Below are 23,641 nucleotides of genomic sequence, written 5' to 3' on the forward strand. Positions count from 1 at the left end.
ATGTGGGCGTTTTCCCGGCGCCAGTTGGCAGCCAGCTTTCCCAGCCTCCCTCCGACAGTCTTCGCTTCATTAGTCGCCGCTCAATTTATTTCTCCTTTACACGCCAATTAATCAGATTATGTCAAAATGTGTCACTGGGTTAATGCAAATATATTACGATAGCCAGCGAGGCATAGACCCCAGATTGTCGCTCTTCCCGACGAGACATGAGTATCCCCCATCGATTCCAGCTCCGCGTCTGCCATTCGCATTTGGTTTGTTTGGGAAGCGCTTAGATCCACTTAATTAGTGAACTGCAACTAACAAAAAGCGGGGAAAATACAGTCGCAGCAAATCACATTTAAGCTGATTTGGTTGGGCAAAAGCAGAGGCCGCGCAATAAATCAGGAAATTGAAAATGAATTTGTGTACCTTCGTCAATTGATTTCGAATTGAAAAAGGCTTAAATTGGATTTGATGTTAGAAGGAAAGCGGAACAAGTTTCTCTTAAGCTTGAATGTCTCTTTTTTGGCTTTTAGTTTTAATAATAGTTTGGTATAGTGCCCAAGTCAGTAATCTCTTCGTTTGGCCTCTGTGGGCCCAACTCATACCGTAAATTAATTAATTTAGAGTAAACTATACTTGTTTCAAAATCCACATTTTCTGCTACAAAAGCCACCCATTTTCAGTATTGTTTGAAATAAATTAACCATTATTTCCGAACAAAGCAATCTGACAAATCGGAGTTCTGTTACCTTGGCAACTGGCAGCGATTTCGATTGCGACAGAGAAGCGCCCTGGGAACAACACAATGTTACATCGGTCCGACTCCATCTGCTCGGGACTTGTTCATTTGGCATTCAGCGGAAAAGTCATTAAGTGACACACCCGCCTACAAAAATTCCCCCTTCGAAATAGATGCCAGCATATTTATCATTATTTTTTCTGCTTCCCTTTTTGTCCCCGAATAAAGGAGAACAACAGTGTAAAGCTGGGCTTGGTGCAAAAAAAAAAAAAAAAATGGGGTGGGGATCTGTCGGTGCTTAATCACGCATATCACCCAACTTTCCGAGCTTTTGAGCCAAGTTGTTTGCTTTTTGGTTTCAATTTTTCGTGTTTTAATTTTCGTTTTGTGACTGGGCGTGTTTTTGTCTCGACTCGCTGAAGGCGGCGCACGGAAGTTGGCACCGCAACGGAAATTGAGCCATCAAAAGTAATGTATAACCGAATATACGAGATAAGTATATGTATTCAGGTGCCCGACTTTCGCTTTCTCTGAGACTGTAAAGGAGAGTTGTAAAAATACTTTACAACTCATTAAAAATGATTATTGTATGGTGGCTAAGTACCAGGATGAGCCTCGGCCAGGGATTGCCTTTTTTTTCGGGTGACCCTTGTGTAGGTGTCAATTGCGATCCCTTTTGCCTGGGGGCAGCCTTTCAAGTTATTACCAAATAGAAATTTGCGTAAAATTCTGCGGCAACATTTTGATGAAACTCGAGGCGAAACACGAGGCGGCAGGGGGGGGAAGGTGAAAAGGTGGCAAAGGTTAAAACTCGTTTTGTTCTTATTACAGTTGGGCTGGGAAGTTTGCTCAAGGCTGCTGCTCAGTTCCCACGAGTTTTCCGCGAAAAGGTTACGCAAAGTTTTCGGCTCAACGTAAGGCGTTAAAGGCGTTTTGAAAATGAGCTTGGGGTGGCAGCAAGGACCTGCTCGGAGTGCTTCCCGGAATGTTTAATTCAATTTGTTGAACTAATATTTCCGCTGGTTTCGGGGAAAGTTGATTACGAACAGCTGGCGTTGCGGATGCCCCGAGATTGGAATGTGGGAAGTGAGCTGAAAGTGATAACGATAACAGCTCTTCGATTGACCCAATCGCTGGCATTGGGCTAGTATCTGGCGGAAGTAGTCAATATCATAGATTAAACAGAAGTTAAACCTGTTGAGCCCTGTTTTGGATATCTGTTTTCCTTATCTTTCTTGGCCTGTTCATGTTTTATTCAAGTTTTTCGTTTAACCAGATAGTGGGGTAAAATAACCGATAATTTAATCGTGCTGAATGAAAAGAGGTTTCGTGACTTAATAGTCCTTCTTATATTTGTGATGAATTGAAAGAGGAAACTGATTATGACACATCGATTAACAGGTAAATAATTCGATATGACCAGAAATCCATAATATTTCAAGTAGAAAACAATGGGGAATTTCAGTCACTACGTGTTATCTCACTTGCCGTACCATAACTCACTCTACTCTATAGTACATGTTTGCTCAACAATTTTCGCTAAACGTTTTACAGGCCAAAAACGAGAGGGAAGCCATTTTCTTCAGCTGAGTGCCGGGCAGCCAATCCAATGCACTTTATTAATGGCATCCATGACTTGGCTGAGGTCTTTCCCTTTGGGGGGAAGTGTGGGGCCTGCGACAATAGAGCCCAGCCCTGAGAAAGCCAGTCATATCCTGCTGCGAGCCCCAGCCCTTGTCCTTGTCTGCTGCAGTTGCACTTAATTTTATCTATTATCCTCCATTTTTGTCGTTGTCTAAGGAAAATGAAGATTCAAAGCCATAAACGGGCGGACATGTGAGTGTGTCTATGTCGGTGTGTGTGTGGGTATCCAGCCATCAATGGCAGGACAAAAGTTGCCAGCATGCTTTAGTTTTCGCCTTTGAGCCTTTGGGCCATTGTTGTTGCTCGGAGGATACGATTTATCCTGGCATCAGGTGTGTCTCCTCTGCTCCTGCTACTCCCAGCTGCTCCTGGCTGCTGGCACTTGGCTGGAAAATGTGATAAAATGATTATAAAATAATTTTTACAAACAATGGGCCAGGCTCACGTTCTCATCCTGCCAGAACTACGTGCAAAACTGTTTGCACTTTTTCCAGCCAGCAGCAGGATGGTCAGAGGCAGCTCTTCTAATTGAATAGATTACGAGGTCAGTTCTTTAATGGCTCCGAAGCCACATCAAAGTTTCAACTAATTTTATTCCGGCTGTGCCCAGCTCCTGCTCCTGCTTCCGTTCTTCTTCCTGTTCCTGTTCCTGCTGCTGTCATAAGGCGAATCTCTCATAACATTTTACTATTGCCATAAATATTCGCATATTATTATGCGCTCCCCTCCCACACACAAAAGCGGCGTGGAGTTGCATTTATTATTAATCCAAATGCGTGCCCATAAAATGCTGTGAAAATGACTTTTACTGCTGTTGCTGCTGCTGATACTTGATTTTGACTCTAAAAGAAAAACCTTAAAGTGGAACTGCCAGCGGAAGAAGAAACTCGAGCTTAAGTCTGTTAATTAATTTCAGTTCAAGTGAGGCTTACCTGGACCACACACACACACACACATACAATTGCACGCACATCCTCTCGAAAAGGCGAAAAACTCCTCCCACTCGAAAAGCCAAAAAGAAACATTTGTATCTGGCCAATAAACATGTCTTAAAGCTTTCCTGACAGGCTCAGTTTGAACCAGTTTAACCACCAGGCGCAATAGCAAGTACAGTGAAGTATGCAGATGATGGACTAAATATTAAAGTATGTCAAAGATAAGATAGGAAGAAGATCAAACACTTTTGTTTTATTTAAAAATCTTGTTAGAGACAAGGCTATTTTACAAAGAAGCCTCATCAGTATCCTTTCTATACCACCTGCTTGTGTCTCGGAATTCGGAATTGAGAATTTAAGTGCAACGTGAGCAGTATTTTCTACAGAAAAATCGTTTGAGATTTTGACTTTGTTCTACTCTAAGGTGCTTTCACATATTAAAATATATAATAAACAAACAAAATATCAAAATTAACCAGTATATATCAAAACTCTGATTGGTCTTAGTATGCTTTATCGAGGCTGCACTGTCCTGAGCTACAAATGCAGACCTTCAATTTGTACGACTGCGTAGAGCTGGCAATTTGAGGCAAATTGCCATAGATGAATAGGACGGAGCAAGAGCGGTAGGGGTAAGGGTAAGGAGCCAAGGCTCCTGGCCAAGAGACCCAGCTGATGCAGTTCACATTTGCAACTTTATTTATCGCAACGAAAACATCTTGTAAATTTTCCACGTTATTTTCGCCTGCGGCCACGTTCGTTCGTTCTGTGTGCGGAAAACTCAACAATTGAATCCAAAGCGTTTCTCCTCCACCGAAACCACCCACCCACCTACCGAATGGGGGCCAAGGCGAGGGAAATTGATATGAAAATTCGTTTTAAGCCAGAGCCTTGGCTGCCACGCCCCCACCACCACCCCCTCGGGCAGGACTCTCGCCCGATCCTTGTGCCTTGTTTTGATCATTTGCCTGTGATAAATTGCTTCATGTCGCCTGGCACTCTTGACTTTTATTGCTGGCCACGGGCAAGTCCCCCAGTCTGGCCATCAAAAAGTCTTTGGCCGCCTTTATTTCTTTTTTTTTTCTAGCTGCAACTGAAACTGGGTAACTTGGCCCAAATGCAATGCACTGCTGGCTTGGCTTTGTCAGTCGCTTTCAGTTTATTTGCCGCGCGACAAGTTTGTGTGCCAGGCGCAAATACAAATTTGATATCATTTTTCAACGCCAATTTCAGGCAGCCTCTTGTACATATGTACATATAGAAATATTCTCGTTGAGCCTTGCAAATGCACTGGCATCGGGGGCGTGGCCGGGAGTGACTTTTGCGGTTTCAATTTTGCCGCATGACGCATGAAATTTCCGCTGCTTTTTCTAGCGTTTTTCCATCCTTTTTGTATTATTCCCCAGCGTTTGAGATTGGTGGGGGGAAAATGTGTGGAAGAAAAAAAAAATTATATTGAAATCTGTGTTCTTTATTGATTGGATTTGATTTGGGTTAAGCAAGTGAAAGGAATTTGATTTCGATGGAATTCTAAGCGGCAAGCATTGCTGGAATGGTGGCTTGTGGAAATGGAAATGGTCTTGAGATTTAACTATAAAACATTTAAATAAATGTTGAATTATGTTTTCTAGCCTTATCTCATACAGATATCACTGATATTTCGGCTTGCATATCCCATTAAAGACATTAACAAGCTTTACGGCCCAACATTTTCCCCTTTTGTTCATTATTTGTATGGATTTGACAATCGGAAAACAAAAGAAGTCACAACTGGAAAATTATTCATGGTCGGCCACTCAGAACTCAGACAGGGAAATGTGCGGGAGGGAAATTCGCCCTCTCTCTATCTCTATCCCTATCTCTCTCCCAGTGAAAATGCATAAACCAAACAGAGCGAGACCAGCTCTAAACAAAAGCCCCAGAACCGAGGGTCGCATAATGCACTTTTGCTTTTTTTTTCCTACTTTTTGGTGAGTCTCTCTTTTTTGCCTCTTTTTTCTGCTCGTTTTCCATCTGAAATTTCCGGTTGGGCTTTTGTGTAATCCGGCAGAGACGCGGCTTTGCATGATTCGGATTCTTATTTGTTATTTGTTGTTTTCAGAGTTGAATGACTCTCCCACCGGCCCCTGCTCACAAATTCTGGACACACCGGGCCTTTGAGTTCGAGCCAAGCTTTGGGTTCAATCAAATTGCAATTATCGTAAGCACGTGGTTGGGTCCTCAGATACAGTCGTGGGTGCGGGGTGGATCTACGATTCGTGACGCTTTTGATTTATGTTGGGCCATTTTCACAGCGATATTCCATTGCGATCCATGACTCAGCACTCCCATTCTGGAGATCTTTCTGGATTTTTGGAATTTTCTACACAGAGAGAAAGGCAGCTTGAGATATAAGAAATATGTCTTTGAAAGACTTTCTGTAGTCTATATTAAATAAATAATGTATGTGTATATAAATCAGTGGGTTTTAAGAACCGAAACTAAGTAATAAATCCACATAGGTCATACATATTTTTAAGTACATTTCCCAAGCTCACACAGCGCGGAATAATACGAGAGTGTGACCGCAGGGCTTTCTATTTCTTTGTATCTTTCGGATACACAAAGGTTCATAAGAGCTCTGCTGGGCAACTTAATTAGTTTGGTTGTTGATAAACAAAAGCCGAATCTCAAAGGCAGGTAAACGGATTATTTTTTCGGTGCTCTTTACGTATCTCGACTCCCTGTGGCTTCCCACTTTGGTGATTTATTATCGTCCCAGTAGTGAAGCCAGTAAACTGTTTGGCTTCCCCACATGTGCCGAGCATTGTGGATTAGTTTCGCCAAAAACACAAGCTGAAAGTGAAAATACAAACACTTTTGATTTGCCGAGCTGATAACATTCAAATTGCTTTTATTTGTGCGGGGTGAATAATTAAGCAGCACCGAGTAGAGTCGCTGTGGCTCTGAATCTGTGAGATTACTGCGCTGTTTTCCTTTCGTTTTAGTGCCTGGGGAATCGACTTCAATCTGTTGCATTTCAATTATTGGCAAAATGTATTTCTGTGCATCCTTTTTGCAGTCGACTTGCAAAATATTTGCATTTCCAATGGCAATAACACATACATACATTCAGAGCCACACATTCTATCAATATCAATTCATATTCCTATATGCATATTGTATATGTAAGGGCGGGCTATTTTGTATGCAGGGCAACGTTGACTGTTAGCTCTGCGCAGGAAAAAAGTGAAAATTATAATGAAATTCATTCGGATTTCCCTCACGCAGCCCGCAAAGTACATCAATCAAATTGGAATGCAGCTCCCGCTCTTTCGGCATATTTCGTAATGCATTTAACCATGTTAATGGCAAAAAAATAATGCAATAAATATTCTACATTTTTCATTCCAGTCTTATAAGCGCTCGTGCCACCAACATTTTGTGCATTTTCCATGTTGCATGCGGCTACATTTCCAATTAGACTTCGGTTGCCGTGGCAATGCAGCTCCAAAGTGAATTTCCAGAAAAACAAAAACAAAATTTATGCAGAGCCAAAGAGGGAGTGGAATGTGGCTTTAACTAATTAGACACTTGTCATTCGTCGTAATGTTGTAATAAATACCGTTACAATGTCATTACCGGCATTACTCGCTGGCATTCCGCTGCCCCTCCTCTTTCACTGACCAATTCTACCCGCGAAGAGGGGACTTCCCCCTTCAAGCCGCACTCACTCATCAGGGCGGTGAAGTCTTTGTCAATGGCTTGTTAGTTTACTTGTCTCCGCCCTGCCCCTAGCCCCTCGAGTTTATTTAAAACTTTGTTTTGCTTTACAGCTTAGAATTTTTAATGAGCTTTCGTCTGCCTCGCACTTCTTATGGCCTCTTCTTTCTGGTTTTTTTTTTCCAGTAGTTCTCGTTGTTTTTCCGCTTTTCGTTCGGTCACTTCTTTCATTCTTGAATGTCATCTATTTTTGAAGCTTGTTCTTTGCACACTTTTCCTGTTGTTTTTCCTTTTGGGGTTTAAGCGGGGTCATTGCCTAGCCACTAGCCGCATTCACTTGAGACTTACTATTCTGCGGAGTCAAGACCTGTACTTAATATTCTAAGGAAAGCAGAACTTTCCTCTATAGTCTCAAGGGTGGCAGGTTTTGTGGGGAAAGCGAGTCGGGGCCTTAACCTTATTTTGTAACTCTTCAAAAATTATTTATTAAAATTTGAAGAAAGTAATAAATAATTAAGAAAAAGTCAGGCTTAGAGCATAGCAAGTTGAATGTGTAAAATCTTATTTGAGGCTTCTTAAACTGACCCATTTACATTTACTTAGCTGCACAAAAGAACCCAAGACTTACCCTCGTTCCCTCATATTTCCTCACCTGTAACTTGTACAAGTGGTTCCCTCAGTTTGTTCTGCAATAAACGATCGTTCCACTAACCTATCCCACTTTTTATTGGCTCTTCCCAAACACCTTTGCTCTTCCGTCGTCCCTCACATTTCACCATTCCACTTATCGCACCTCGGCAATGTCATGGGTCCAAATGAGCAGAACAAAACACAGACGGGAACCCAGAACCCAGAACAGAACCACGTCCCATCCCATGACAATATATATCTTAACTGAAACATTGGAGTTGCCTTATCGGCGGGTAAATATTGCCCAACATAATTTACACACATCCATGGTGGAGCAGACTCGAGAAGGGCGGGATGGAGTAGATGGGGGCTCAAGACAAACAGAATGCAGTCAACCTTTTTGCTTGGCAAACAACTCGCGATGTCTGGATAATTAACGCTAGTCAAAAGTTGGGCGACCAAGGGGGGCACGCAAGGGGGGCGTGAGCTGGGAAATTTCGGCGTAATTGAGTGGCTTATTGACTCGGCCTTGCATATTTGTAGTGGGAATTACACACAAATCGTACGTGTAGTATTTGTGTGTACATCATGGGACGCCTTTGTCATATTCGGCCAGAAAGGAGAAAAGGGAGAGAAAACGGAATAATAAACGCTGAATCCTGTCGAACCGGTTTATATAAATAGATAAGCGCATAAAAACAACGTTCATTACGCAAGAATGTGCCCTAAAACGATGCAGCCAAGTGCCTAAGATTTTCTCCGGGAGAAGCAGCAGCAGCGGGAGAGGCGAAAACCTGAAATCTGCATAGAGCAAGATTAATTAAGCAGCATCAGAAACGAGCAACGGCAACGGCTGAAGGAATATCAGCAGCAACAGGAGCGACAGCGACATCTCATCAGCACTTGAAGGAGCAGCTAGGAGGAGCTTTAGCGATTTAAATACCAGCAGGAGTAGCTGCTTGGAGTCATAACTAAGATCTCCACCAGAAGAACTCCTCCAGGATGCGACTGTTCTCAAGCAACAGCCATGTTGCAGCATCGCCGCCTATTGGCAACAGTTCCAGCGATGAGGCTGGCGAGATTATTGAAAATTCCCATACCAGAGGCAATGGGGGTAAGTCAAGGTCGCTGGAGCGTTATTCGGGGGCACCCAAGATCCATCCGCAGACAGCGGAGATGCTACCCCCCTATGCCACGCCCACCTGCAGCACTCGGCGTCGCCTCCTCGCCCCCTTTCGCTCGATGAAGCGTCGCAGTCGGAGCAGCAGCAGCAGCAATGAATCGCACCACTTCAGCCACCACCTGAGCCACCTGAGCAACCTGAACAACTTGGTGGTGGTGAACGTCGGGGCGGCAACAGGCAGTGTGGGCGTGGCCAAGGCCAAGGCCAGCTCGCAGAGCGGCGACAGCGGCACCGGCGGCACCGAACTGGAGCACGACATGGAGCAGGATGACGGGGAAGAGGAGGAGGACGAGGACTTGGACGACGATGATGAAGGTGGGGAGATGGATGAGCTGAGCCTCAGCTATTCCCAACTGAGCAGCAGTGGATGCGATGAGGCGGAGCCACCACTGGAGGCACCGCAGGAGAGTCCACCGGCCACAGTGGCTGCCAGCGTGCAACACGTTGCCGATGAGCGGCGACGCAACATGATGTCGCTGTACTCATCGTCCTCCGAGGAGCAGCTTCACTGTCGCCTGGGCGACATTACACTGGTGGACGACACCTACTCCAACTATGATCCGCAGAACGAGGCCGAGCGCATGTTCCTCCAGGTTGTGGGAATATTACGCGACGAGAACGAGGTTTGTGCATCGGCTAACAGGCGTGGTCTGAATATTAGTCATTGTTTACAAGTGATCACTAGCTACATAAATTATTACTTATACATTAAAACAAATTTCTTTCTACTTTCCAAAAAATTCTATAGCCCAAAAAAAAATTATTTATAATTTTAACTATCCCATAAACTACAATTTATGTCCTTCGAATGGGCTTTTTAAACACTCCTGACCCCTTTAAATTAGCTATAGCATTGTGTGAATTGCACTACGAAATTCTATCCCATCCACCCTATTCTCAAGATTTAGCACCCTGTGACTATTATTTATTTCCAAAATTAAAAAAAATGGCTTGGGGATAAGAAATTTCAGTAAAATGAACTGTTAGTCTGTGAAACAAACCCCTATTTTAAGGACCTGGACAAATCCTATTTTATAGAAGGTATTGGGAAACTGGAGGATCGGTGGTCCAAGTGCATACGTCTAAAAGGAGATTATGTTGAAATATAAAAAAGAAAAATTAAAAAAATACGTATTTTCTTTGTAAGGCCGACTTTTTATCAGCCTACCCTCGTATTGTCTGATTATAATATATACATTTTAATTTCCCATTTTAATTAAACAGCTTCTTTTCTCTCCTCTGTGTATATCCAGCTCTCTCTCTTCCATCATTTCCTTTGAAATCTTGATTAATTCCCACCCTCAGTCATAAAGGATTCAGTTTCCTTGTTGGTCGTGATTTATTTAAGTAAATGTGTCCTTATTAAAAAAGAAATGACCAAGCTGCTAACCGAGTTTTCCTTTCTCTGCGTTATTCGCTCCTTTTTTACCCCGATTCCCCATTTGTTCGTTTGAGTAAAACTTTTTTCGTTCTCACTTGCAATTTCAATTAATTAATGCAAGCAAGGATTTCCGTTTCAAGCTTCAATGAATAAGAGAGAGAGAACGAGAGAGAGAGAGAGGAATAAAAAGGAAAAAGGAGTGAGCAACAATTTTGATATATTGATTGACTCAACTCCTGTTTAAATCGCCATTTTTCCCACAAAATGTCAGTTAAAGGTAGAAATATCCGACATTGTGACACATGACTTCCCATTCCAAGGGGTAACATGGAGCTCAATATATGGAGAAAAAAAGCATATAGAAAAATATATTTCTAAAACAAATTCAAAAGAAATTATTCCTTACTTCTAGTATTCATTATAAAAACATGGGACTTCTTAGGCTGTAAAAAATGATACAAATTTATGAACCTCTCCTGTTGAGGGCTTGTTATATTACCTATAAAAATTCAACAAAGATTTCTCCCTGTGCACTCTTTGTTGATGCCATAGAAAGTATGGCGGCAGAGTTTTCTTTATTTAACTTAACTAAGCTCACTGCTCGGAAGACCCCGGTGTAGCAGAGCCTAGCAACTGTTATGGAGTCAAGCTGGTATTACATTACACAGAGTTGCGCTTTTCGAGCACACGCCATGGACAAACGCCTACAACTATTGCCAAGGCCCGCTCCTTGTTGGCTTTGCAGGGATTCCTTTGCCAGAGTCGCACAATGCACGTGGAGCAGACCCTTCCTCCTCCTCGTTCGCTGATTAAACACGGAGCTCAACTCCGGAACCCAGGAGGGCGGGCAGCTTTAAAAGTGCAATGCCCTGTTATCAGTGCATCCCCCCGATGCCTTTCCATAACGACTTCGATGGCAGACAGCCTTCATCTTGTTCCTTTGTTGCGGCGCTCACTTTACTGGCTTTTTGCCACTAATTAATGGAGGTGCCGTCATTGCAGCGACACAAGTGAGGGATAAGCGAGGGGCCGGGGGTTGCATATTTATTGTAAACAACAAATTATTGATTGCCAGCGACAAGTTGGCCGCAGCCTTTGGGCGCCTTTGTTGGCCGCATTCGCCGCTTCGCTAATTAAAAAAGAAATAGGAGGCAATACTCAAAGGGGACTCGCACAAAGGTTTTCCACTGGAGTTGCAGGAAATAATTTGTGTGCTTAATTAGCAGGGAAAAGATTGCGAAAGTTCAAAATAATTGCAACCAGAGTTGGGGGAATCAGAACAACTACTTTACAGATAACACAGAAAAAACTGTAAAAGTATTAAATGAAAACTTTAAAGTATATTTGAATTGAGATGTCTAAATAAGAAACAAAACAATATATACTTACCTGTGCCTGAAGTGTTCTTCTAGGAATGCAAACCCTACACACCCACATCAACCATGAACTGAATCCCTAACACAACACAATTTCTTAAATGGCTTTTTCATTAGTGAGCTCTTCAAGACAATGCTCAAATTTCCATTCCTGGACGGCCCTTGGGAAATGCCACAAACAATACACATGGTCATACATGAGGGCAACTGGCAATACAAGTGCATTATGGGGTTAAAGTCGCCCCGGGAGCCACAAAGAGTTAAAGGCTGCAAAAGCTAAGGCAAAAGTTCCAAATCAAAAACACAAACTCGAAGAAAACTAAATTAAAAACTACACAGGAGCCAAAAAGAAGAGGATCCGATGGGGCAGCCGGGGGAGAGCCAGGGAACACTAAATGAAATAATAAAGTAAACGGAGAAGGGGGAAGTGGGTGGAATCCAGTACTTGGTCCTCTCAGCTCCCTAGTCCTGGCTCCTGGCAGAAACTTTTGCTTTGCCAAGGTAAATGCATTTTGCTTGTTGCATGCAAAGCGCCAGGCAATGAAAGTTTTTGTTGCCGGTTTATGGAAATGGAAAATGCAGAATGGCGAATAGAGAATGGGAAACGCCAAGGTAAAAATTGAAAAGCGAAAATTTTCTCAAGGGAAGTGTGTGTGCTGGGCGCCGGGTGAAAATGGGCCAAATGAAACGTGCGCAGATGTTGCTCCTTTTCCTCCTGTTGCTCCTAGATCGAGTGCTGCCTTTTTCACAGTTTGGAGTTACAAAGAGCCAAATTGGCGCAGCGGAAAGGAGCAGTTAGGGGTGTTACCCAGTGGGTCGATGTGGCGTTTCAGGGATCTCAGTGCATATAAAGCACATAAACGTTAAAGTTCAAGCTGGCTGCTTTTAACTGCTAATGAAGAAGCGACTGTGGACACGTTCTAAAAACAGGGAGGGGCCGAAAGATACGAAAACGGAGCAGCTATCACAGATTCACACATACTTGCCAAAAAAATAATTATGTTTTAGATCGCTTTTGGGGTTGAGTTGAGAGCTAAATAAGGAGGCATTTGATGTCTTTAAGATATATGAATATTATTTATGATGATTTATTTTAAGTAAAATATATGTCTTTAAACGTGTAGTAACATAAAATTACCTTTACAGAAAAGTTCCCAATATAAACTATTAAGTATATAAACTTTGTTGGTTTTACTTCCTATTTTGCCTGTTAAAAAACCCCACTTGGTTGAGCTGGTAGGCAACATGAGCCCAACTCAGCTCATAAACATAATTATAAAAAAAAGGAAAAGACTCCTGCAAGTAGACAACAAAAGCTGTAGTTTTGTGGGCGGTCATATTAAGGGCGTATTCACTCCCTCCTGTATTCATATTCCGTCATTGTCTGGGGAAAATTAAGTCCCATTCAGGGGGCAAAATCGGTGTAAAGATTTCACAATATGGCTAATTACGCAATGCTGTCACATCTTGTATTTCCATGAAACTAACTCTGCCTTTTGTTTATCCGTTTGTTTGCAGAAAATGCGTCAATTCCAGAAGATCCTGGAGGATCTGAGCTCCCGCGTTGCCTCCGCCGATCAGACAAAGGCTTCCTGGCAGCCACCCTTCTCCGTGGGCGAGGCCAACGAGCAGATGCAGCAGCTGCAGAGACTGCGAGACAAGATGACCACGGCCAGTGCCCTCCTGGATGACTGCAACGAGCAGCAGTCCTTCTTCACCGCCAACCAGGTGCTGGTTCCCACGCCCTGCCTCTCCAAGCTAGAGGATTTGAACACTCGGTGAGTTCTGCTTATTTATTTTTAAGTAATATATTTAAAATAACAAAATTCATTTCCACAGCATGAAACTACTGCAAATCGCGATGGACGAGCGCCAGAAGGTCCTGTGCCATGCCGGAGCCCAGCAAACGCACGAGAATGGCGACGACGGACGCACCACGTCGAATAGCGGCACCATCGGACCGCTGCCCAATCTCGGCCAGAGCGTGAAGCCGCCCTGGGAAAGGGCCACAACCGCCGCCAATGTGCCTTACTACATCGAGTGAGTGTTCTTTGAATAGAGATTAAAAAGAGTATAATTATAACTTGATTTAATTGCTTCTCTTGCAGCCACGAACGCGAGACCACACACTGGGACCATCCGGAGATGATAGAGCTGATGAAGGGCCTGGCGGATCTCAATGAGATTCGTTTCTCCGCCTATAGGACGGCCATGAAACTGCGCTCCGTTCAAAAGCGATTGGGTGAGTTACCAAAAGCTAGTTTATACGCTTCCAAGTTATTTATTCCCCTCCTTCTTCGACAGCTCTCGACAGGATCACCATGGCCACCGCTTGCGAATCCTTCGACCGACACGGCCTGCGTGCCCAGAACGACAAGCTGATCGACATTCCCGATATGACCACCGTGCTGCATTCGCTCTACGTGACAATCGATAAAATTGATTTGACGCTGATGCTGGACCTGGCCATCAACTGGATCCTTAACGTCTACGACTCGCAGCGCACCGGCCAGATCCGTGTGCTGAGCTTCAAGGTGGGACTGGTCCTGCTCTGCAAGGGTCACCTAGAGGAGAAGTACCGCTACCTCTTCCGCCTGGTGGCGGACACCGAACGCCGAGCGGATCAGAGACGCCTTGGACTGCTGCTACATGATTGCATTCAGGTAATGAAGATTTCTTTGATTATTTAAGTTTAGGTTAACACTTTTTCTTTCGTAGGTTCCCCGCCAACTCGGCGAAGTGGCCGCCTTTGGGGGCTCCAACATCGAGCCCTCGGTGCGATCCTGCCTTGAGCAGGCCGGCATCTCCCAGGAGGCCATCGACGGCAACCAGGAGATCTCCATCGAGCTGCAGCACTTCCTGGGCTGGCTGCAGCACGAGCCTCAGAGCTTGGTGTGGCTGCCGGTGCTCCACCGCCTGGCAGCGGCGGAGGCGGCCAAGCATCAGGCCAAGTGCAACATCTGCAAGGAGTACCCCATCGTGGGCTTCCGCTACAGATGCCTCAAGTGCTTCAACTTCGACATGTGCCAAAAGTGTTTCTTCTTCGGCCGCAACGCCAAGAACCACAAGCTCACGCATCCCATGCACGAGTACTGCACCACTGTGAGTGTCTATGGCCCCTTTTGGTTATAACTTTAAATTACTTAGTTATTTCATTTTAAAACGCAGACCACATCCACCGAGGACGTTCGTGACTTTACGCGCGCCCTGAAAAACAAATTCAAGAGTCGCAAATACTTTAAGAAGCACCCACGTGTCGGCTACCTTCCCGTGCAAAGTGTCCTAGAAGGTGAGTTTTCAATAGAAAATTCTTAAATAAAATATTAAATATGAATATATAAAAATATAAACCAGGTGATGCCTTGGAGAGTCCGGCACCCAGCCCGCAGCACACGACCCACCAGCTGCAGAACGACATGCACTCGCGCCTCGAGATGTACGCCTCGCGTCTGGCTCAGGTGGAGTACGGCGGCACGGGCTCCAACTCCACGCCGGACAGCGACGACGAGCACCAGCTGATCGCTCAGTATTGCCAGGCCCTGCCCGGCACCAGCAACGGCAGTGCGCCCAAGTCGCCCGTCCAAGTGATGGCCGCCATGGACGCGGAGCAGCGCGAGGAACTGGAGGCGATAATCCGCGATCTGGAGGAGGAGAACGCCAACCTGCAGGCAGAGTACCAGCAGCTGTGCACCAAGCAGCAGAGCGTCACGCCCGACGACTCCAACGGCATGACGCACTCCGGCTCCAGCATGACGGGTCTCTCTGGCCAGGGCGAGCAGGGACAGGTGGGTTTTCATTGAATTTTCAAATAAGTTTATTTTTATTAACCTTGCGGTTTCAGGACATGATGGCGGAAGCTAAGCTCCTGCGCCAGCACAAAGGACGACTCGAGGCGCGCATGCAGATATTGGAGGACCACAATCGGCAGCTGGAGGCCCAGCTGCAGCGACTCCGCCAGCTGCTGGACGAGCCCAACGGCGGCGGCAGTAGCGCTACCAGCAGCGGCCTGCCCAGCGCCCCCGGCTCTGCCCTGAACTCCAAGCCCAACACCCTGCAGACCCGCTCGGTGACCGCCTCGCAGTTGAACACGGACTCGCCGGCCAAGATGAACCAGCAGAATGGCCATTACGAGCATAACTCAAGTAAGTGTGGGGTTAACAAGTGGGAGACACGATATTTGGGGGTTCAGCCTGATATGGCTAATAGGAAGTGCAAAGTGGTTCCGCTAGGCCAAAGCAAAGTTAATGTAGAGAAGTGAGAGATAGAGAGACTCTTCAAACATAACTCTCAACATATCGTTGTAAAACAGATTATCATGAAGTTGGGCTGTATTAACCAAGCTCATAAAAATGCAACATTGCTTAATTTTAGAGAAGTTTGAATTATTTTTAACCAGATATGGCTTTACTTTACGCATTGAGAGCCTCAAAAAAGTTAATTAACGGAAATCAAAACTAAAACCAGAAGATCCCAAGACTAGTTCAACTGTTCTTCAGGTGTCTAGCAGTAAGAGCACTGTCAGATTAGGTACTTTGCCCAATGTTTGGCACAACAGGAAGAGAGGGTGACGGGCTCCCAACCGACTGGCAAAGACGGCCCTCTTGCCAACTAACCTCTAATTGCGTGCTGTTCTTGTCTGTTCTGTCGTTTTCCCCCCAAAACTCCGTTCCTCTTAATGCTTACCCCCGCATCGATATGCAACCCCATCGATTCTGAAACCACAAACACACACACAAACTCGCAGAGGGAATTATGCTGCCGGGGATGGGCGGCGAGCTGCAGCAACAGCAGCTGGCCAGTCTGGCGACCAAGCATCATCAGCACCAGCTCAGCGGCGCCCTCAACGCCCTGCATCAACAGCAGCAGCAGCAGCAACAGCAGCACCATCCGCAGCAGCCACTGCAGCATCCGCAGCAACATCCGCAGCAGAGGAGCCTGCTGACAGGCAATGGAGCCATCGACATGTCCGGCGGCATGCAGACAGCGGGCGGCTACTTGGGGGATGACGGGCGCCCGCCCCCACCGCCGCACTCTAGCCTGATGCAGCACCAGCAGCAGCTCCAGCAGCAGCAACAGCACTTGAACGGTGCGGAAATTGCGAGCAGTCACTGTCACTTGTGGCGGGCTCAATTTTGTGGCCGCCACTGTCAAGCTTGTATTTCATTTGTGGTGCCTACTTTTGGGCGCCGCATTTTCTGTTCTGTTTTGCACAAACTCTTGAAAATTTATTGTAGAGGTTGTGAAGATCGTAAACTTGTGTGTATATAATTTTGTTATATCATTTAATATTGAACGAAGTTTGAGTAATTTATAAGTTTTATTCAGTTGGTTTTTAGTTCTATTCCCTTGTGTTGCTTGCGTCAATGTTGTGCCTTGGTTGTATATTCTATCTTCGAAATACTAATCTCAATTATTTCTCTTGCTCTGCCTCTTATTCCTCCGCCCCGCCCCGCAGATCTTGCCTAGAAAGTGTTGGATTAAAGCGGTAATGCAAACATTTGTGTTGTCACTTGACTTTACTCAAATCGGAAAAGTTTTTAAAATAGATTTATAATCAGTATTTTCTTCAATTTTCTGTAGAGAACGTTAGCGGCCTGGTGACCATCATAACCGAGCAGGAAATGGAGAGCACCAACGACGACCTGGACGAGTCGTCGAGCAGCAACACCACGAACACAACGACAACCACGACCACGGAGAAGACCTGCGTGGAACTGCATAAGTAGCAGGCTCTCACCTGCAGGAAGAAAACAGTATGAAACCCCAAAAAAAATAGCTGCAAATTGGCGGGCCTGCATCAAATTCTAAACAACAAGAAACATACCCAAACCTAACATACAGATAATGTAAAATCCATACAACTATTGTGGTACATATACATATATTTATACATATAGTATGCATACGAGGGAGGAGAGTTTTGTGAAGAGCTTGCCGAAAGCTGAGGAAACTTTTTAGTAGTTATGAAAGATACAAATCTATATATATTATATACACCTATCGAAGTACGGTTAAGTGAGACATATTGAATGCTGGAAGAAATGCAGAAATGATTAATGATTAGATAAGCTGTAACGCCCACACATATATACCCACGATATAATAATGAAAACACCTATATCATAATCTAAGCATTATCATAAACTGTTATAACTCGCACTTATTCAAAAAACTGACAAAACGAAGAAGGTAAACTTCAAAGATACAAAACACGAGGCAAGGCGCAGAAGTTTTTTGAATAGACCCCATATCATTTGGAAGCTTATACAATAAGCGACTTCAATGTAAATGTCGAGACATGCAATCAGTTTTTATTTGTATCCTTATTTATTCCGAGTTCTTGTGTATTATTTCTTAATATTATTTAATATTAATATCTGTGCTAACTGAAAGTGTGCTGCAATGTTTTTAATTAAAGAACCATTATTGAAAGTCACCGTCTCGTTTACTATTATTTGTTACTAGCACTTTGGTTTTTATTTTTGTAGATATCGCGATCTCCGTGAACCTAATCATATGCTGACGAATACGATCACTAAATGGACCACCTTTTCTATCTACTTTATCGAATCGAAACTATCTAATATCGAATACTACCAGAACCACGAAATCATTAGATAATCCACACAACATTCCAACGCAACTAGTCAAATTACACAAATGGATAACTCAGATATTCTTACGAATCAAATGATATCGAAAACTGCTTTAAACTTACCTACAAATACCACAAAGAACTAATCGAATCGATAAATTTAGATGTCTACCCAATATCGTACAATACATCAATAAAAGCAAAGATATAGCAAAGAGAGTGTAACGTTTTAACCTAGATATGCCCCAGATAAATAAATATATACACAGCCCATATATATATACACATATATAAATATCAGATATTAGCTCTATATATCTTTATAATCATTTTTGAGTTTACTTATCTTGATACTTCCACCCTTAGTTAACTAAATTTATAAACAAATTAATTACGAAAATGATGACAATATGGAAAGAGATTTAGGAACTTTTATAATTTCGGATTCTAAACTATCTTTTCTTTTATCTTAACTAGGTCACTAGAATTTCCAGGCACTTAGCAAACAAAAAATGACTTAAGATATAGAATGAATTATATAAATAGATATATACTATCATACAAATGCAGTTAGCTAAATTTTCATCCACTTCTGTGTAGTAAAATGTCCCCACTATGAGTATTTTTCTAACCGTACCGTACCAAAGCAAACCAAATCGAATTGTGGAATAGGAGTCCTACCAATAACCAATCAAGTTTAATAAAAGAAAACCCTCCGTTTCAAGTTATAAACGAATGAACCAAAACCGAAACCAAAACCTAAACCTAAATGCTTAAATCAACTATCTAATCATTAGAGAAACATATCCCTTTAAAGTCACATACTCGTACCATTTATAGGAGCATGTAGTAGAGGACGAATTTATCGAGAGCTGAGAGAGTTGAGAATAGCCAAAGCTGCCATTTCTTTGTCCCCTTAACCCGGTTTTATACTGATAAACGATAAACGATATCAAGCAAAGTAATTCAAGCATATCCCGAAATAGTCTTCATCATCCAGTGGTTGTCTATGGTAGATTTAAAACTTACACGTGAATCCGAATGTCCGGGCACATCGGAGACGACGCCAAACAATCAACGAAGAATTATGAATTATATATTATACACTTGTCAAGGAATATTGTGAGCTATATTAGCCGCTTATTTATCGTAAGTACACACCGTATATTAGTCTCTTATTGTAAGCAGATCAACGTAGCTAAATTGTGTCCAATTGTAAAGGCCTCAAGAGCGAGCACAGCACTTTGTATGGTATCTCAGCCTAAAGCCCTTAGTTTAAATAACAAATACCGAACACACACACCACATCCATCTGACGGAGGCAGTCGCAGGGCCCCGAGCTTGGCAACTAATCGTTTGTGTTGGAATAGAAGCTTGGAAATTAATTTAGTGGTAGCAGGCATGACTCAATCGTACCTATCTTTTGATACCGTTTATTACAAAACTAAGGACTATAATCGTATTTAAATTGTATACCTAAACCGAGTGCAGCGAGACCAAAACGCACTCAACATAGCGATGAACTTTTGAAGTCACAGTCGGAGTCTATATAACGATATCGTACACATTTCAATCTGTTCTACGAATGGTAGCTCATAGAACCTATCCAGAAAACCACAAGACATAAATATACAAAGGGAAATTTGCATTGAACTAAACATATTTATATCATACGGCGACATACTCGAAACGTTTATATACAACTAACACGCATACATATATTTATACATAATCAGATAAATTATACATATGAGATATGCCACATACGATATCATATAACATATACATATATGAACCATTGCGAAAAGTTGATACAATTAATAAAACACATCAATTGCGTTAAGCTGCGGTCTCTTTCTGGTTTCGGGAGGTACGGAAATTAAACAACGCTTCTCTCGGTTTCTTAGTTTATTCCTCTAGAGTCTAGGCTAACCATTCAACAACATACGCTTGAGATATGTACATGGGCTAGGCGTGTCCTTAAATCAATCTACACATCGGATCGGCATCAAATCCCTCGAAGAACACAGCAAAAGAGATTGAGTGTACAGCGTTTGGCACAGAGTGGGCCGGAGATTCAGTTGTGGGTCAGTGTAAGCTGCGTGCGATAGACAGAAGGAAGTCGAATCAAGTCAGATCAGATCGTTGGGAACATTGTTCGCTCAGTGGTGATAGTAGGCGTGCGGGTCCACCGGTAAGGGTGCGGGTGCGGGCGCCGGACCGGGAGCCGGATAGTGGGCGTAGGGGCTGTGCGCCAGGGCGGGGTAGGCGGCATGGAAGTGGGCGGAGGGCAGAACGGGGGCAGCCACTGGCACTGGAATGGGGGCTGGTGCAGGAGCAGGAGCGGGAGCTGGGGCGGGAACTGGTCCTGACCGGTGGAGAGCACTCAGGGCCAGCGGATACGAGAGCAGGGGAGCCTTGGGCACCGGCGGCAAAGGTGGAGCCGGAGCTGGACCGGGCAAGTGATGGTAGGCCGGTGCTGGTGCCGGTGCAGGGGCCAGGGCTGGTGCCAGATGAGCCGGAGCCTTGTAGGCCAGCGGCTCCTTGCGCACCACCGCATTGAAGCCGTGATGGGGATCCGCCGTGTAGTCAACGGTGCGCTTGGTGCCGTCCGGATCCACCACCGAGTAGCTGCCCTTCACCACGTCACCGTGTCGCGTCTCGTGCTGCGACTTCAGATCGCCGGTGTAACCATCCTGAATGTCATATCCGAAGGAGTACTTTGGATCGGGATCGTAGGGCTCAGGAGCGGCCGGCTTGGGTGCCACATAGGGAGCGGGATAGGGGCCGTGGGGCGGCGCATATCCGCCATAAGGGTGCAGCGGTCCGGGTCCAGCTGGACCGCCGTAATAGGGTCCGGGTCCGATCACGCCTGCATAGGCGATGCCGAGCAGGGCGCTCAGCAGGAAAAACTTGGAAAGACAATGCAAAAAACGAGAAGTTAATATTAATTACTAGAAAAATTTATGTATCTTTAAGTTAATTTCAATTGGAGTTAAATTTATGGAATAAACTACAGTTAAGATAAAATTTATCGGTGTCTTACTTTCATTCACATAACAGATAAAGTTAATGCCATATAAAGACACTAATGTCTACCATTTATTCATCTTCATTGTCTAATTCAAATGTAAATCCGTTTTTATCAACTTTTTTGTTATTATTTACTTAATTATTTCCCATTTTCTAGCTTCTAACTAGAAATATGACCAATTAAAGTGGTTTCGATGTACAAAATTCCATGACTTTTACTCTTTAAGAGACTTCTAAGTCCTAGTCCTAGTTCCTAGTCTTATCCACACCTTCAGCATAACGTTGTCCTTTGCACGGTATCCTTGCCACTCGCTCACAGTTGTCACAGGCTCAGCTCACACACACACACCACCTCAGAGAGTGGCCGTTGAGTAGCTTTGAATTCGACGACGATCGCGCTAGAAGGAGTAACCCAAACTGCAGGCCCTGGCCGCGCGTTCTGGCCATTTATACTGCCAACCGGCGCCAAATGTCGCCTGCTTCACATGGCGCAGCAGCCGAGGCAATACACTAATTCGAGATCAAGAGAGACCCGGCCGAGTCGGTTTCGGTTCAGCCAGCGATCATGCACATGGCGCTGGCGTTGCAGAGGAGCTGCTGCTAAACGCTGGCGGGGAAGGGGTCCCTGTGGCCTCTTGCCCACCTGGCGGCAAATCGTGTGCCTGTGCCACAACTTTGGCGCAGTTATCGTGTCGACTTAGAAAGGTTATTCTTCCGCTAAACCACTTAAAGGGACCCCAGAGTCAGAGCCGGTCGGAGCGGTGCCCTTTCACTTTTGTTGCCTCGATTCGCCGCCGTTCGATTCCCCCCTGGACGGACAGCGCGACTTTTTGGCAATTATGTGAGAATTTATTTGGCCGCACACAATTGAAATGTTAAATTAACATCGACTGGCCTAGGACCTGCTGCTGCATGGGCTCCCCGCGTAATTAGCCGAACAGAACACAGACGCTCCGATCGGTTGGATCGATTCCATATGAAATGGCAGTTGCTGTGCATACGCAAAAGGTCAATCGTTCTGCAATTGAATTAAGAGTGCCTGGAGCGGGCCCAGAGCCAGGGGCGCATGGGGTGATTGGGGGGGCCTCTGCAGACACAACAGCCTAATAAAGCGGAAAGGTCAACGCGCCAATGTGCCGGCACATTAGTCTGGCCCACAGATCGAGCCAAAATAACCACTCGCAGTCTAGGCAAATAATGTCATTAATAATACCCTTCAAAGAGGAGAGTAGTGTCACAAGGAATTCACTTGAAGAGACAGAGAGATTCATCAGTGTCTGAAGATTCATTGAATCACACAAATTTCGAGGCATTAGATACCTATTCATTAAGATTTTAACCTTTAATTTGAATACCAGCTTAAAAATATTTAATTTAAAGGCCATATTTATTCATGAAAATAAACAACAAATTTTAGCTTGGTTATTTATTTATTTCGTTTTTCGTTAATATTAATAACTAATAAATATTAATAAATAAAATAATGTCTAAGAAGAGTATCATAGAAATTAACAGGACTAAATTCACAGAATCATGGCAATTTATTTCGAAATTAAAAAACATGTATTGCTAAATTTATGTATATTTTATATTGTTATACAAATGTTTATTGTTCCAAGCAACAAGAATATTCAAAACCTTTACATCTACAAATCTATGAAATTAATGGATTAACGAAATCGAAGAAGTATACAAGAGCTCTTACATATGTTATATACATACCATATATATTTCCTAAAATCGTAGCAGTAAATTATTGTTAATTTTTTAAAATGTTGTTGTAAAATAAAAGAATATCCCAAACTTGACTTTGGCAGTACAAATCTATGCTAAGTTTGGCCTAATGCACCAGTAGGCCGATTATATTTGTTAACATATTTTATACCTCTTAATAGTATACTTTACTACCAAATGTAGGTCTTTAATCTGATCTAAAGTATGCCCAAAAATATGATTCAAGATAAACTGAGTTAGAAAACTGTTGGGCTATCCCAAATCCCTCAATCTCTCAATATAGAACTTACCTTGCCAATAGTGCATTTTAGATATTTGCTCATCACTGGTAAACAAACTCTTAAGTTTTGAGCTATTATTTCACTTCTTTTGTAAGGGTATCGTATTAAAAAATTAATAAAACTCCCTATTCTACGTGATTCATTCAAAATGAATTCACTTTCAATTATCCAGCTCCTCACATAGCCAAGTGTCTGCGACAATTCTTCTGTTTACCGTTTTGTGCGCTTAATTTATGGCCACAAATTTGTATCTGCCATCTGGAGAACTATTGACAGCTGCATGCATTGTTCCTCCGCGGTTGTTACTGGCCAACAACTAAGTATAGCAGAGAATCGAAGTCGTGCCAGTCGATGTCGATGCCATATGTTTTAACTATTTTTAGCCTGAAGATCAAAGCAATTGATCAACAAGAATGTCAGGCT

At 43.7% G+C, this 23,641-nt stretch overlaps 2 protein-coding genes across 10 annotated transcripts in view; one reads left to right on the plus strand and one right to left on the minus strand.

The window, feature by feature from the left end:
* The window catches only part of Dys (Dystrophin), a 178,441-nt gene extending 160,430 nt beyond the window's left edge, over nt 1-18,011 (plus strand). For 4 of the 8 annotated variants that reach the window (XM_041774464.2, XM_041774463.2, XM_041774468.2 and 1 more), the window contains 9 exons: nt 13,094-13,353; nt 13,415-13,615; nt 13,684-13,817; nt 13,880-14,238; nt 14,294-14,677; nt 14,744-14,864; nt 14,930-15,360; nt 15,417-15,717; nt 17,156-18,011. In XM_041774464.2, the coding sequence (XP_041630398.1) occupies nt 13,094-13,353; nt 13,415-13,615; nt 13,684-13,817; nt 13,880-14,238; nt 14,294-14,677; nt 14,744-14,864; nt 14,930-15,360; nt 15,417-15,717; nt 17,156-17,301 (2,337 nt within the window). In that variant the 3' untranslated portion in view covers nt 17,302-18,011. Of the gene's footprint in view, nt 1-8,319; nt 9,442-13,093; nt 13,354-13,414; nt 13,616-13,683; nt 13,818-13,879; nt 14,239-14,293; nt 14,678-14,743; nt 14,865-14,929; nt 15,361-15,416; nt 15,718-16,319; nt 16,662-17,030; nt 17,061-17,155 lie in introns of all 8 variants that reach the window. The other 4 variants (XM_041774457.2, XM_041774456.2, XM_041774467.2 and 1 more) reach the window with 2 other exon arrangements.
* Nucleotides 18,012-19,947: 1,936 nt separating this feature from the next.
* Cpr92A (Cuticular protein 92A) lies at nt 19,948-23,406 on the minus strand. 2 transcript variants are annotated; one of them, XM_070286780.1, is made up of 2 exons: nt 23,228-23,406; nt 19,948-21,082 (listed from the first exon to the last, which is right to left on the minus strand). In XM_070286780.1, exons 1-2 carry the CDS (start codon nt 23,258-23,260, stop codon nt 20,333-20,335), a joined length of 783 nt encoding a protein of 260 aa, XP_070142881.1. In that variant the 5' UTR covers nt 23,261-23,406; the 3' UTR covers nt 19,948-20,332. The 2 variants fall into 2 exon arrangements, with proteins under 2 accessions (XP_070142881.1, XP_017032449.3); XM_017176960.3 differs by lacking the exon at nt 23,228-23,406 and adding an exon at nt 21,473-21,610 and having other exon boundaries at nt 19,950-21,082.
* Between the last annotated feature and the right edge of the window lie 235 nt (nt 23,407-23,641).

Source organism: Drosophila kikkawai, chromosome 3R (assembly GCF_030179895.1).
Source record: "Drosophila kikkawai strain 14028-0561.14 chromosome 3R, DkikHiC1v2, whole genome shotgun sequence".
NCBI lineage: Eukaryota > Metazoa > Arthropoda > Insecta > Diptera > Drosophilidae > Drosophila > Drosophila kikkawai.